General features: G+C 33.7%; 2 protein-coding genes and 1 long non-coding RNA gene across 3 annotated transcripts; 2 read left to right on the top strand and 1 right to left on the bottom strand.

Annotated features, from left to right (window-relative positions):
• Positions 1 to 41: 41 nt before the first annotated feature.
• On the top strand, positions 42 to 5,258 carry LOC107010874. Its single transcript, XR_001455759.2, has 2 exons — positions 42 to 306; positions 3,913 to 5,258. It is a non-coding gene; the product is annotated as an uncharacterized LOC107010874 (long non-coding RNA).
• LOC107010872 (lysine-specific demethylase JMJ25-like) lies at positions 3,774 to 10,385 on the bottom strand. The gene is made up of 12 exons (XM_015210139.2): positions 10,115 to 10,385; positions 7,608 to 9,497; positions 7,412 to 7,509; positions 7,194 to 7,293; positions 6,975 to 7,107; positions 6,836 to 6,899; positions 6,046 to 6,748; positions 5,455 to 5,784; positions 4,597 to 4,972; positions 4,420 to 4,505; positions 4,217 to 4,336; positions 3,774 to 4,126 (listed from the first exon to the last, which is right to left on the bottom strand). Exons 2-12 carry the CDS (start codon positions 9,477 to 9,479, stop codon positions 4,055 to 4,057), a joined length of 3,954 nt encoding a protein of 1,317 aa, XP_015065625.1. The 5' UTR covers positions 9,480 to 9,497; positions 10,115 to 10,385; the 3' UTR covers positions 3,774 to 4,054.
• A 4,019-nt stretch (positions 10,386 to 14,404) lies between these two features.
• On the top strand, positions 14,405 to 14,983 carry LOC107010111. Its single transcript, XM_015209369.1, has one exon. The coding sequence runs from the start codon at positions 14,405 to 14,407 to the stop codon at positions 14,981 to 14,983; it is 579 nt and encodes a 192-aa protein (XP_015064855.1).
• The last annotated feature ends 321 nt before the right edge of the window (positions 14,984 to 15,304 follow it).

A 15,304-nucleotide genomic window follows, 5' to 3' on the forward strand; every position in this document is an offset into this window, starting at 1 on the left:
CTATATATGTGTAGAGGGATCTCTTTGCTTGGCCTAGTGATTCCTCATATGGGAAAAGAGTGGGGTGGGGTGGGGTGGGGGCTTAGAAGGAGGGTTTTGAAGCACTTTTCCTTATCAAAAAATACTCAAAGATGGATCTAGAATTTGAAGTCAATTTGTAAAATTTTATTAGATTGGTGTGGATTTTTGGATTTAAATCTTTGCATAAAAAGTGGATTGGGGGATTTGAATGAAGTTGAGAACAAAAAGGATGAAAGGAGCAAAAAACATGGGTATGGAAGATTTGGAAGGGCTTATTCTTTCATGGTAAGTACTTTGTGCAAGTGTTATTTTGATGTTTTCAAATTTGACTAGCTCTTTGCAAGGTTTGCATTGTGTTTTGAAATTGTTTGTTAGTTGGCTATATAGCTTTGATTTCCAAAAGACAATTGTGTTATATGGGTCTAGTTCTCGTAGAAGTTGCATCTTTACTAATATCTTTATTGTTTGGATTTGGATTAGTAACGTATTTAGAAGCCTCCATATTGTTGGAAAGTTGTTCTCATCGCTTTTCAAACACTTGCTTGGGTGGTCGAGTTATTGGGAGATATTTCATAAATAGGATAGGTGGTTAAATTGATTGACAAAGACTTGTTGTGGGGTGAGTGTTTGACCAATCGGATTGAATATGAAAATTTTGATCACATATCGAAGAAATTACAATCCAAAAAGATTTCAATGGAATGGATATTTAAAGTTCGATTTTGGATTGATTGATTTGGATGTTTTGGATTTGATTTTTGAACCTTTAAGCCCGTTCATAACAACTAACTATTCCGATTCACCTAATATATTTTGCTTTTTAATTGTGATCACCTTGTTGATCATGTTGTCTAATTAGAGAGCGTATAATAAGAGAGAGTGAGTCAGGGTTAGGAGTTTGAGGTTCTAAATTTTAAGATAGAAGAAATGAGTTTGGGGAATCTAAATTCTTGGATAGAAGAGATGATGCTTCCTTTTTTTTAAAAAAGAGAAACTTTTGTTGATGGTATTGTTAAACCCACAACGTTAGTGTTTCCATGACGCCATCTTTACCACTGAGTCATCAATCAATTTTATTAGGGATTCACAAGTTATTGAATTTGCTTGAATTCATGAACCCCCACTTAGCTTATCACTGTGTCATCAATCAATTTTATTAGGGATTCACAAGTTATATATTATTCTCTAATGCAAATATAGAATCTAGAAAATGTTATTGAATTTGTCTGAACCTACAAACCTTCACTTAGCTTACCACTATGTCATGAATTAATTTTATTAGGAATTCACATGTTATATATAATTTTCTAATGCAAATACAGAGTCTATGAGAAAGTTACTAAATTTGTTTGAATCTACGAATCATCACTTAGCTTTGTTTCTGCACGTAATTTCATATTGAACCTAATAATATAATGAGTTGCACATGTACCATTGGTAGGGTTGAATATAGGGTGGATCTAATGATTCAACCTAGTGATCTATAAAGTGGATTGAGAACCATGAGACCTAAAATTTAAGTTCTAGCGGAGAAAAAAATAGTAGGTGATTTCTTCTCATAAGCCTATTTGTGTTTGGTTGATACATATTGTGGAAGTGTTAGCTAGCATAAATGAGAATGTTTAAATAAATATACGTGCATATTATGAAATATAGGATTAGAAAAGAAACTATTCAAGAAAAGATAGGAATGATATCTGCAATAGACAAGATGAGTGATGTAACACTAAATGGTTTGGACATGAATAATTGGCACTTCTTAAAGTGAGTTGTGAACATTGGGATGCTTAAATGAATTTATGCACATATTAGGAGAGATAAGATAAGAAAAAAAACTATTTGGGATAATGTAGAGTGAGTGGCCTTGCAATGGACAAAATGAGTGAGACGACACTAAGATGATTTTGGATATATGAGGAATAAATGCTCCAATCAAAAGGTGTGGTAGGCAAAAAAAGAAGTCTTGGATTAAGGTTATTAGACATGATTTGACACATATGTGGCTTATCAAATACAAGATCATGGATAGGAAGATATGAAGATTGACGATTAAGATTGATAGATTTTTATGTAGTTGAGGTTTGTTTGGTTCCCGGATGATTATTACTATTGTTATCTCCTCCTGGTTTTATTCTTTGGTTTTTGTGTTACCCATTGTTTATTATTGCTTCTTATTTTTTTCTTAATTGTTTTCAACACATCTTCGTTATTATATTAGTTTTAATTTTTTTTATATATATTTTTAACTTGAGTCGAGGATCTATTGATTCAACATCAATATCTTCACAAGATGAGGCTAGATGTTTACACATCCTCTTTTCAAAACCTCATTATGGAATAACTAAAGAGGTCATTTGATAGGGTGTATACGAATATTGTTAAATAAAGTTAAATAGAGTGTATTAGTGATGTTTGCATTAACTATGTTGAGATTATTATTTATGCATTGTTTGTTTTTTGGTGTATTAAAAATAACATGGTGAAATTGAATTCTCCGTGAAGATGCAGAGTACCAACGACTAGATGATAAGACCTTGTGGACCTTAATTATAGCTTCGTAGTGACGACCTTAATTGAATATGTAGGATAGGTGGTAAGTGATGACACACAACGACCAATCCTTAAAGACCATTCTTTCTTCTAAGGATGTCTAACTGCCACATCGATCATTTGGGGAGAGGCCGGACACTGCGAGGTAGGTGATTTATTTGAGGTGAATGCTTCTTAAAGAGTGACGGGGGTGTGCGAAGGTAGGTTCAAGCTAAGATTCTGCTCATGAGCTTAATGGATAAGTCTGTAAAATCTGAATCGACTGGTCGAACAGAGATATAAGTCGGTCATAGTCAAAGTATATTGTTGTTGTTGACGCGTGTACATCTTAGTTTTAGTGCACTAAATTGATTTTAAAAAATGACCAATTTTAGAGCTATAATTCAATTGATGCTTCAAACTCTGTAGGACATGCAGGGTTGTTTAGTTTGAATACATCTTATTTTAAGATTAGTTATGTTAGAATTAATTATCTTAGTACTTTTTAGTAAATATTTGGTTTGTTATATTAAAAATGATATGAATTGCGTAATTTCTAAAAATAAATTTTTTAAAGAAATATCTTCCATTAGAGAAATGTGTGAAAATAATTATAAAAAGGGTTTATTGGGATATTATGTCATTTTAACTATTTTATCTTACGATTAGTTATTCCAGGACTATTATTTCATCTAGAAACAGTAATAACTTATTTGAGTACTGATTATTAATCCTATAATAAGATATCACAAACTTCATAACCAAACAAGAGATCAATGGATACTAAAAATTTACCTCAAAAATTGTCTCATTTTATCTCACCAAACGTCTCCACACTATTTTACGATAAAATAACAATATTTAGTTCGTGTCAAAACCCTGAATGAATGTGATCTAATAGTTGTCGAATTCACAATATTAGTGTTGTTTCTTTAATAATGATGATACAGTTACGAGTAGTATAATATGTGATTAAGTGTCTATAAGCAACGGTAATATGCAGATAAAAATTTACTCATTTTCGGTATTGACAAGTTTGTACTTTAGCTTTTGGCATGATTATAACATACAATTTACCTCGTGAAATCACTTAATTATACTAAAATACATTTGATTTGGTATAAACTCCCTTTGCTTTAGTTTCACATTTTTCTATCTAGAAATCATTTAATACCAATCAAATTCTAAATCCCTGTTAGGCTTAAAGAGTACTATAGAAAGTATTTGCATGAAATTTCACATTGTATTCCATTATGTAATCAAATGCAAAGGTTACGAGTCTCTGTATAGGAGAAGCTGCCTTTATTGCAGGAAAAGTATGATCTAAAAAAGAATGTTCCTTTAACATTTACTTTTCTACAGGCAACAATGGTGAAGAGGGCCTAAGCTGCAAGAAATATGTATCAAAATTGTCCTTGGCCTAACACCTAAAAGAACACACAAGGACAATAGCAATAACCAAATACTAACTGCTACTGCTGCCAAAGAAAGTACTGCTATTTCTCTAAGCTATGTATGTGAGCTGCTCCAAATCTGTGACAACTTGGTTGATTGCATGAAGGACCATCTTCTTTATCTGTTACACCAGAGGATGAAACAAGTCAGTAAGAAATGGAGGCTTGGCTTAACATAGTCAGATTAAAATAAAGCATTTTTTATATGGCACCTCTAGTTTGTCTTCTCTGGCCTTGTGGCCTTTCGGCAATGTCCTGAACTCAGCTGTGAGGCGGAAACATTCTCGAATGTTTTCAGGAGAAACAAAATCAGCAGCAACTTTGGTACACGACTGGAAAGTTGAAAACAGATGGTTGGTTACTTGATGAACTTTATCATCTGGATTTTCATGGATTATATAAGTATGATTCTTACCTTGAGATTACGCACTTGGTGAGGGCATCCTGCAGGAATGAAAACTGCCTCTCCAAGTCTTTGCTCAAATGTCCAAGGTTCAATCCCTAAAATAGTAAGCGTGCACATCTTGAGTTTTTTAAATAAAATGTGATCCTTGTTATTGAGGAAAGATAACGAACAGGGTAAATTACTAACCGAATTCTTCCTTCAGTTTTCTCTTGTGCTCCAAAGTTAAGTAGAAGCTCTGGTCATGGATTGGATGAAAAACCTGATCAACCGGACAACAGAAAGTGTGCCTAAATTCCTTTGCATGCTTTAAAAGATACTCACTCAACTTGGGTACATCTTCCCTTCTGAAAATGTCCCACAATGCACCTCCAGTTGTCTCTGAAACATCAGAGGTTTTCTCCTCCCTTCTAATGTCACTAGACATCTTCATAGGATATTCATCAGCCTCGCATTCGAGGCGCTCTCTTTCATCCTGAGCTCTATGCATCTGTTTCACTATTTCAATTGCCGACCGCTGCTCATCAGTTATAGCCATCTCTGCTGTGTGTGTCAAAATATTTACCTGAGCAATTCAAAATTTTAAAATATTAGCTCGTCATGAAATAAGCCTGAAAAAGTAATGGTTGCAGTCTTTGCAGGCTTCATCATGGACAGAATACAGAACTGGGAAAAGCAGTAAACTGCTACCAAGGTGAGAATAAACATTAAACTAGATTGTAGCATGTGGATTAATTTACCGGGAATGTGACAATTGTCAAACATATTGCATAGGACTGGCCATAAGGCAGAAGAGATTGGACGAATGTGGTTCTATATATTTGAAATAAAATGTTTGTTTTTTTTGCTCATTTTGGAATTTTCCTACAATTGAGATACCTTCTTGCCAAGGTCCTTGTCGATTTGGTTATAGTTTTTGGATGTGAGCTAAGGTAATATCCTCCAAATTGTGATTTCAAGTATTAACCAGGGCTATTCACAATGACATCACATAAGAATAAAGTGAAATCAAATGAATGAACTACAATAGTCCTGTCAAAATCATACCGCATCTGACATATCACAGTGAAGCTTTGTCACTGAATCCCCTCTCCCAAGTTCCTCGCTGAGACCATACGCAATGTATGTCTTTGGACCCAAATCTGGTTTTATGACTCCAGCCGGTAATTTAACAGCAAGGTTCAGAATCCCTATCCTTGGATCTGTGTACTCTTGGAATGGTAATGCACTGATGAATTCATCGCAGTGCCGAGGCAAGACTTTCTCAAACTTGTCAGATGGTGGCCAATCTTTAAGTTTGAGCATTTCAGGCCAAAGATTTCCATACCTTCTGCCTTCCGTATAACCTTTAAAAAATTTTCGAGTATTGATCGGAACCTGCAAAAGTTTTATGTTATTTGATGATTTAGCACAATGGCAGATGATCATATTTTAATAACACCATGAAGCTATTCAAGAAGCAATGCTTTAATACGAGAAAAAAGTTTTCTTTTAACAAAAGGATACTAGAAGCAAAACAAACCCATTAGAAAACATGGTAACTACCAAGTCAATGGGGAGAGGGATGATGAATAAGTGGAATGAGAAAGGTACTAAGCTTGTGGACAAGGTAGAAAATGCAGACGAATGAGGAAAAACCTGACAATTGGCCAGACAGTCGATAGCTTTCACTTCTGACATACTTGTAAGGATCTTGGAATCAGTGCCCTCACATAATGCACGCCACATAACCATTGGTTCCCAGCTTAAACCACTTGTATGTGCAAGAACATTTTGCACAATCACTGGTTCACCTTTGGCCCAGTGTCTACGAAAGTGTAAAAGTGCATCATCCTCCATTGCGTCCTTTGCAGTAGGGAAATACAAGTAGTTGTCATCAGAACCAACTCTTGAAGCCGCTCTGTGTAACTGTTCAGGGTCATCCATTCTACAAATCGGCTGGGAAATAATCTCGGAGAAATTGCATTGAATCAGAATCCTTTCTGCTTTTGCTTCCAAGGTTGATATCCAGTTTTTCGGTAGCAGGTGCTTGAGCTCTAGTACAAAATTTCCACAACCACCAATTGCTTCAGGAGCACACATGATATTACCATCATAATTAGCAACCCAAGTAATTGGTTTGTTCTGGTCCTGTGGAATTTCCATATTATCATAACGTTCAGGCTCTGCGTCTCCACCGTGCATGTAATCATAACCTATATTTGGATATTTGACAACTGCTTTTTTACTATTTCCTAAACACTTTCCTTCCCGAAGCTCTTGGCAGCAACTTATACATAGCTCGTATGAGCAATCTGGGCAGCTTCGATGAAGATCGACTATTGAAGTTGAACAGTTGTCGCTGCTCCAAGGCCAAGAAATCAATAAGAATAAAACCTCCAAAAATAAGGTATAGCTGAAAAAAAAACAACAAGAGAAGATATATTACCAGTAAACTCGCTCCTCATTGTGACAAAGTGATTGTTTAATATCAACTGAAGATGAAGATACCCCTGTGATAAAAACAGCGAACAATGTAAGAAAAGTTTTATCAGAGTCGGTCTTGTTTTTAGAACTTAGATACATACCACGAATAGAAGACTCTGTCTCTATCTCCTGAATTTGTTCCTGATGAATTTCTTTTAGAAAGGGAAGCAGCTTGATAATCAAATACTGCAAATGCTTGATCTTTTCACGATCAGGGAGATCCCTTTTTGATGTCTTCAAGGAAAGAAATATTTAACAGTAATTAGGAAACAAAAGCTACAAGCTCATTTTGTTCGATTAAAAAAAAAGAAAAGGCTAACCTTAAGCATGCCACTTGAGTGTAAGCAGAAGTTGCAGTTACATTTTCCACGACAATATGGACAAGCCTCTGAGACTTCCTCTTCTTCCAATTCAGAATACCTGCTCACCAAAAATAAATAGCAGGAAGCTTAAAATGAGGGTAAAACTCCATGTCACACTAAAAGAGAATCACTAAGCATTTGGACAGCAAGATAAGAGATACACATTAGAGGTTTACCATTCCCTGATGCACTTGATACAGTAAAATTTCTCTTTACACTTAGTACAAGGAACAACAGTTCTTCTATCACTTCTTCTACATTGATGACAATTTACCTGCACAGGATAAAATAAATAAGTCATCGTCTGAAAGAAATAAGTAAAACAGAGAAGAAATGAAATTTAAAGTGAAAGATGAATAACAAGAGCTTAACCTTCACGTTTTTAGATCTATCTATTCCATTTCTCGAAATTGTCGAACCAGAAGACGATGTGGAGGAAGGCAATGAACTACAAGCAGATAACTTCACAGAATTATATACTATATCTCTCAGACTATCTTTAGGTTTTGACTCATGTGAAACTTCACTTCTCTGACTTCTTGTGTTACTTGGTGTATGATGCCAAACCTCATACTCCTCAATATCATCCTCCCACTCATCAATATGGTAATCATGATCATATCTCTTGACTGATGCAGCAGCACGTCTGACTGATGTCCTTTTATCCACTGCATCTTTCTCATAAATTCTCTGCTTCTTTTTTCCATCCTTGGACATATTTGACTTTTCCTTGCACATATTCCAGTCATCATCGTTTTCATCCATATTATCCATTGTACTATCTTCTTGAGGACTCTTCTTCTTGCTTGACGTTCCTAGACATTGTTCTCCATTTAATTTAGCAGGTGCCCAGGAAGGAAATGAACTACACACAGGTAACTTTCCTGAATTTTTTATTACATTTTTCTGACTGTTTTTTGGTTTCGACTCAAGTGAAACATCACTTCCCTGGTTTCTTGCGTTACTTGGTATATGATGTCCATCACTTAGTGGGAAAACCTCATACTCATCAGAATCATCTTCCCACTCACCAACATAGTAATCATTACTGTATCTTTTGAATGATGCTGTAGCACGTCGTACAGATATCCTTTTATTCTGAGCATCTTTTTCATGAATTCCCTGCTTCTTTTTATCATCCTTGGACAAACTTGGCTTTTCCTTCCACTCATCTTCACTTTCATCCACCATCTCCATTGTACTCTCTCCTTGAGGAATTTTCTTCTTGTTTGACGTTCCTAGACACTGTTCTCCATTTAATATAGCAGGCACCTGCCTTATATTCTCTGAGCCTTGAACTCCACGAGTCCCTGGCATTTTCTTTCCAACCTTGGATAAAGTTGGTTTTTTCTTGCACACGCCCTGCTTTTCTTCACTTCCAAATTCCACCTTGTTCATTGTATTATCTCCTTTATGAGTCATCTTCTTTCTTGAAGTTCCTGAAGGTTGTTCTAGATTTACTTTATCAGGCATCCTTTTTGTTTGTGAATTTCCTCTCAGAAGAATGCTTTTTGTGGTGGTAGATAGTTTGAGCCTGTCCTTGCGCTGGGAAGGCTCGTCTTTCTCTTCATCATTCCCTTTATTTCTCATAGGTCCATTTCTCAGAACTTTTCCCTTGGTGCAAGTTCTCAAAAGCTTCTCTGTATTTCTTAAATTATTCAATGCTTCCTTAAGTGGCATCTGAAAGTTTGTTAAGGATCCTGGAAAATACTCTTCATCCTCTTCCTGTTCCTCTTCCTCTTCACTCTCCTCTTCTTTATCATCACCCACCAATTCATCCCAAATTTTAGAACTTAATTTCTTCTCTGCTGAACGATGATACCCCTTGGATGTGATTCTTCTATGTGAACCTTCAGATTCCTTTACAGTCATTTTTTCCTTAGCTACTGTCTTGGTTCTCAAATGTGATTTAACCATGTTCCTCTTTGGCTTTTCTGCAGTTTTTACTTTCTCTGCAAATCCACCCGATAAAAGTGCACCCTCCTCTCTGATTGCAACATTCGCGTGCCCTGACACAGTTCTTTTGCCACGGGAGGCGCCGGGCTCAGAACAAAGCTTTGGTCTCTTGTTAGGTAACTCTGTAACATTGAGCACCGATGCTGATGCATTGTCCTTTTCAAGCTCTTCTTCATCGCGGTTTAGGATAAACTTTCTCTTCGTAAACACCCTAGACTGATTTCTCATTCCCGGTGTGTCTTGAATCTGACTGCTCAATGGCCCTTGTTTCGCAACTAATGTTGCCATCTTCTACTCCCAACACAACTGAAAAAGGAACTTAATAAGCAAAAGTACATATATTTCATAACTATACCAACTTTAAAATCCTAATCTTCAGGATAAATGACAGTGCAACAATGTCATAAACAAAAATTGAATCTTAAATGCAAAAACCTATCAATCAAACATCAGCAAGCAGATTAAAGTCCTAATGCAAAAACATAGACACTGAAATGAAATCATATCAAACTAAATTCTACTGTTTATACTCATTTAAAAGCTACAGCAAAAAAAAAAAAAACAGATTAATGAATAGAATTTCCAGCATAAACCGGGGTTAAACAAAGTCAACATAACCGGGTCAACAGCATCCCCTCAAACCTATTCACCATAAATAATTTTTTTTATTTAAAAAAAAAAAACCAACAGATTAAATTCTGAATCAATCCAATCCCTAATTGTTACATCAAATTATCGGCATTTCAATCTAAAACGAACAATCATATAATCCTTACAATCTATATCCCAAATTCATTCAAATTCCCAATAGTCATACGAAAATTCACAAGAAAACATAAAAAAATTAAAAATTAAACAGAAATTGATTGAAACTCAAGATCAGATATACATAAAAAGTAATGAAAAATTCCAATTGAACTCACCTGATCAATGGATCAGTTGAAACAGCTCCGATTGAATTCCCAGGATTCTAATTCATCATGCAGTGAATTCGAAGAATTTAAAAAAAGAAATGAATGGAGTGAAGAAAAGGAAAGAAATTCGATCTTTTGATTTAAGGGAAAACGGAGAAATTGAGAAAAGGAATAAGGCGCAACAAAACCATGTAGAGGGAAACAAAACAGTGGGTGGTACTGTCTCTACCTTCTTTTCTTTTTTTTTTCTTATTAGGATTTGGATTTTGTAGCAGTAAATCTTTGGGTCATTTTAAGAATTATCCTAATTTGTATATACCACTATTAAAAAATATAATACTCCACTATTAGCAGTTTATAGCTACCTTTTCAGCCGCAGTTATTCCGTTCACATTTATTCCTCCACTTATAATATATTTAGAGAAAAATAAAATATATTATTTTAAATTTATTAATTAATATAAATATTATAATAAAATATGTACCTTATTTATTTTTTAGATTTGTGACGTTTATTATAGGCGAGTCAAAGTAAATTGAGTGCGTATCTAAACTCAAAATTCTAATGTCTATGATCTAAATATCATTCGTAGTCCATTTAATGTAAAAGTTATTACATTTTTTACGAAGAAAAAAGAATTTATTACATGTACATTTTTTTACTTTTTTATGGATGAAATTTATACAGAATTTTTCAAAAAAATATTAAATCAAGAATCTATTAATATATTTATTACACCTAACTTTACTTGGATTAACGAAGACTAGCCCAGAGGTATGCCAAATTTTGCAGAATAACAGCAGTTATGAGATTGTCCATATTGTATTTACCACATTTTAGCACAGTGCAGTTAATAATAAATTAAAAATAAATATAAACATTCAAGTTTATCTAGTATGAAATGGAACACGTATTTTATATTATATTTTCAATTCAATGAACATTTATCAAGAAGATATACGCATATTAATGAATTAGATTTTGGATTATTAAAACTAGAGCAGAAATTCATCTGTATTTTCTGTAAAATAAAACAAAGAAGGTATTATATCTTAAAAGGAAAAATAATAACGAAACCTCATAAACTACGTAACACATTTTAGTATGAATGCCATCAATTAATATGTATTAATTAATTAATGGATTATATTTTTGACCAATTAATGCGACATCGTTTGTGATTGCTTAGAACTTAATATGTCAATTTAATATCTTAATCTGTAGTTTAAAAAGATTAGTAGAGCTATCATTAAGTGAAAGTAAATAGTTGAATGAATTGATTTTTTTTAAAAAAAAGAAAACCTAAGAAAAAAGGTAATGAATTTCAAGAAGCTGTGATTTTCACAAAGGGTTGTGACTTTTGTGATATTTTGATGAGTTATGACTTTTTCGAAGGGTTCTGACTTATTCGATGAGTTGTGACTTTTTTGAAAAATTGTGACTTTTCGAAAATGTTGTGATTTTTTTGAAGGATTGTGACTTTCACGATAAGTTGTGACTTTTTTGAAGAATTGTGACTTTTCCAACAAGTTGTGATATTTTTGATGAGTTATGACTTTTTTGAAGGTTTGTAACTTTTCTGATAAGACACAATCAGCAGTACATACTATCATTTGTTAGTTATAAATAGAAGATTTCCTCTTATTTTTAAACTATTAATTTATAAGTTTATTATTTCTCTTTTTAAAAAATCTCAAGTATGATTTTTGTAACAATTGAATAAGTTTGAAGTTCAACAAAATTAAGGTACCATACAAGGAAGAATTGGTGAACAAACTATAGAAACTATTCATTAATTTATACTCGTATTTTCCTACTACGATTTTTCTCACATGCATACTTCAATATATAGTTAGATTAAAAAGATATAGTTTGCATAATTTACTTATGGAAATATTTAATGATTCTTTTTGTTTTAGTATTTTTACATAAATATTAAATATAATAGATTTTTCTGTCAGTGATCTCAGAAATGAGGACCGGGTTTGTCTAGGTCTCTAAACATAAGGTTTACTAATTAAGCAGAGAAAATAATATTAATATTTAGCAGGATATATTAGTATATTATTAGAGGAAGTACAATGAAATTGTTATTAGAGTTCGTTTTTTTTAAGGAAAAGAGTTCTTTAATTATGTTAGTCTGGTTGTATTCAATTAATCAATATACTCGGCGCAATAACAGGGGTGATTCGATATTATTAAAAAAAGATATGTGTCTTAGGCCCCTAAATTTAAGAGGCCTCATTTTTTTTTATAGTAATAGGCTATAAGTTATTTTTCTTTAACACATATTGAGTACTATTTGTAGAAAAATTAAACATTTCATGAAAAAGAAGGGATTAATAGAAGAAATTTGACATATTTGGAGTACTATATCTAATGAAAAATAATTAAAAATAAGAACGGTCATATTATCCAATGAAAACAAGAAGAAATAAATTATATAAAAGTTATTTACAATTTAAATTTAAGGCCCCATTTCATTTTTGCTATAGGTCATTAATACACTTGAGCTGGTTCTGTAATATAATTATTATAATATTTAGAAGTATGAATATAAATAATAATCATTTTTAAATTTTTATAAATAATTTGATATCGCAACAACAATTTCGATTAGAATTAGAGTATTTTTCAGACCATTTTCATTTTTTTTTATAATGTATCAATAACAACAATGATAATAATAATATATTTAGTTCAGTTTTGTTGGTTATTTTAAAAGAAAATATGGAGATTTTATAAAAAATATTTTGATAGATTTTGTTTCCAGAAAAGTAAAAATACAATATTTATAAAGACAAAAAGGGTAGAATTAGGATTGTTTATGGGACTGATAATTTTGATTTACTGTTTAATCTATCATTATTCGGCTTTTAAATATATTACTATCAGAGGCGACTCAATGATATCAGAGGCCTAAAGCAAAATTTCAACTAGAGGCTTAAAGTCTAAATGAACTTCATATCCATTATTTTTTTTGGAAAAAAGAACTTGGATTTTTAAATGCAAAGTATACTTAATATCTTTTATAAATGATATTTTATCAATTGTTGAAAAACATTTGCTTACTCGCGCAATTATTATATTAATTGTTAACATAAAATATGATTTAAGAAGTTGATAATTTTGTATACCCCTTGTTTTACTGTGCTTGTTGTTATGCTTGAAAATCTAAGAAGAAGTAGAAAAAGAATTTACAATTCACTTTGCTCAATACTTTTCGACTATTGATACATATTTTTGATAGAGTATTACTCCAACTTACCAAAAATTTAAAGAAGAGAGTGTAAAAGAAGTTAAAAGGATAAAATAATGTGAATATTAGCATAGAGACGGTGAGGAAATAAAACAATTCTTCTTGATTTCTTCTATTTAAATGGAATTAATAAAAATAAAATAATAGTATCTTTTAAAAAATATATCTTATCATAAATAATTATTTTTTTCTTAAAAAATTAACACATAATTTATTATTGATAAAAAATCGAGGCTCCCTAAAATTGGAGGCCTAAGACCAATGTTTTATTCAAATAGGCATAGGAGCCGACCTTGATTACTGTGCTAATCAATTAATAAGATATCGATTGATTCAATAATGAATCAACAATTATCGGATGGTTACAAACAAACCTGTTAAATATATTGTAAATATCTTGTCTTATGGTAAATATCTTGTATTATGTTAAATATCTTGTATTATGGTAAATTAGTTAGGAGTATATTTTGTAGCCTTATTTGTTGCTATCTTTGTGTATATAAGGATCAGTAAAATAGAGAGATGGGATTGAGGAAAATATTCTTTCATGGTATCAGTTGCTTAGGGTGCTTCTTCCGCATACGCCCCTAATTTCGCCCCCTTTTCTTCTTTCCTTTCTTCGTTTTTTTTTCCGCTGGCAATCTCACAATGTCGGACAAATCTTTTCATCCAGCTTTGGCAGTCTCTAATATCAAGAACCATATTTCCATCACTCTTGAGATGGAAAACGTTTAATACTCTACGTGGTCGGAATTATTCAAAATTCATGCTCGTTCTCACAGAGTACTAGCCCATATTATTTTCTCCGAAAAAAGGTACGTCCAAACCACCTTCAACTGATCAAGAGAAGGAACTGTGGACTACTCTGGATGTCACGGTTCTTTCATGGATATATGCCACTATCTCTAATGATTTCTTGCAGACCATCATTGAGCCTGATTCAACTGCTATGGAGGCCTGGGATAGGTTGCGAGACATATTCTAGGACAACCAACATTCCTGTGCCGTTGCTCTTGAACAAGAATTCTCCACCACTTCTATGGAGAATTTTCCCAATGCATCCTCTTACTGTCAGCATCTCAAGTCTCTCGCTGATCAGTTGAAGAATGTCGGAGCGCAGATTTCTGATAGCCGGATGATGTTACAGTTGGTAGGTGGCCTTACCCGATCCTACCGTGGTGTGGGCACGCTTATTCGTCAAAGCTATCTGCTTCCTCCCTTTTACAAGTCTCGCTCCATGCTTGTTCTTGAGGAAATCGGAATGGCAAAGGAGGCGGCAATCGAATTTGCCATGGTTGCAGCCTCGGTAGATGACTCCTCCGATCATTTGACAAACACGGGTCAGTTGAAGAACAAATATTCCAGTTCGTCAAACAACAAGCGCAACTCTGATAGCCGAAAAAATGTTGGTCGTGGCTCCGGTGGTGGCTCCGACGGTGCCAGAAATAATGGTAGTCGAAATCCACCGGGTGCTGGGCGAGACTTCGGTGCGGCTCAAGCTTCGAACATGTCCTCTGCTTTTTGGCAGCAAGTGTTTCCTTGGGGATATGGCTGGCCCATTCCTCCTTGCCCTTACCCAACTCAAAGATGGTCTAGGCCTGGTACTCCAAACCAGTAGGCTGGACTATTGGGCCCAAGGCCACGAAATCAGCAGGCTTACATGGCGTCTGGACAACAGCAACAACCCGATTCGATGACTCCTACCGATATTCAGGTTGCAATGCATACTATGTCCTTTAATCCGCCTGATCCTTCTTGGTACATGGACACCGGAGCTACTTCTCATATGACTTCCTCTTCATGTAACTTCTCGTCTTATTTTAATTTGAGCACTCATCCAAATAATAATATAGTTGTTGGTAATGGTCATAAAATTCCTATTCTTGGTTACGGTCACACTTGTTTGCCTTCATCTAGATCGACCCTTTCTTTGAATAAT

This window comes from Solanum pennellii, chromosome 2 (genome assembly GCF_001406875.1).
Source record: "Solanum pennellii chromosome 2, SPENNV200".
Classification (NCBI taxonomy): domain Eukaryota; kingdom Viridiplantae; phylum Streptophyta; class Magnoliopsida; order Solanales; family Solanaceae; genus Solanum; species Solanum pennellii.

Coding starts and splice junctions, on each gene's coding strand:
- LOC107010872 (XM_015210139.2), bottom strand. CDS start 9,479: ATGGCAACATTAGTTGCGAAACAAGGGCCATTGAGCAGTCAGATTCAA. Junction 6,749..6,835: donor AATGAGGAGCGAGTTTACTG/GTAATATATCTT, acceptor GCCTTGGAGCAG/CGACAACTGTTCAACTTCAA. Junction 4,127..4,216: donor CCAGAGAAGACAAACTAGAG/GTGCCATATAAA, acceptor CTGGTGTAACAG/ATAAAGAAGATGGTCCTTCA.
- LOC107010111 (XM_015209369.1), top strand. CDS start 14,405: ATGGAGAATTTTCCCAATGCATCCTCTTACTGTCAGCATCTCAAGTCT.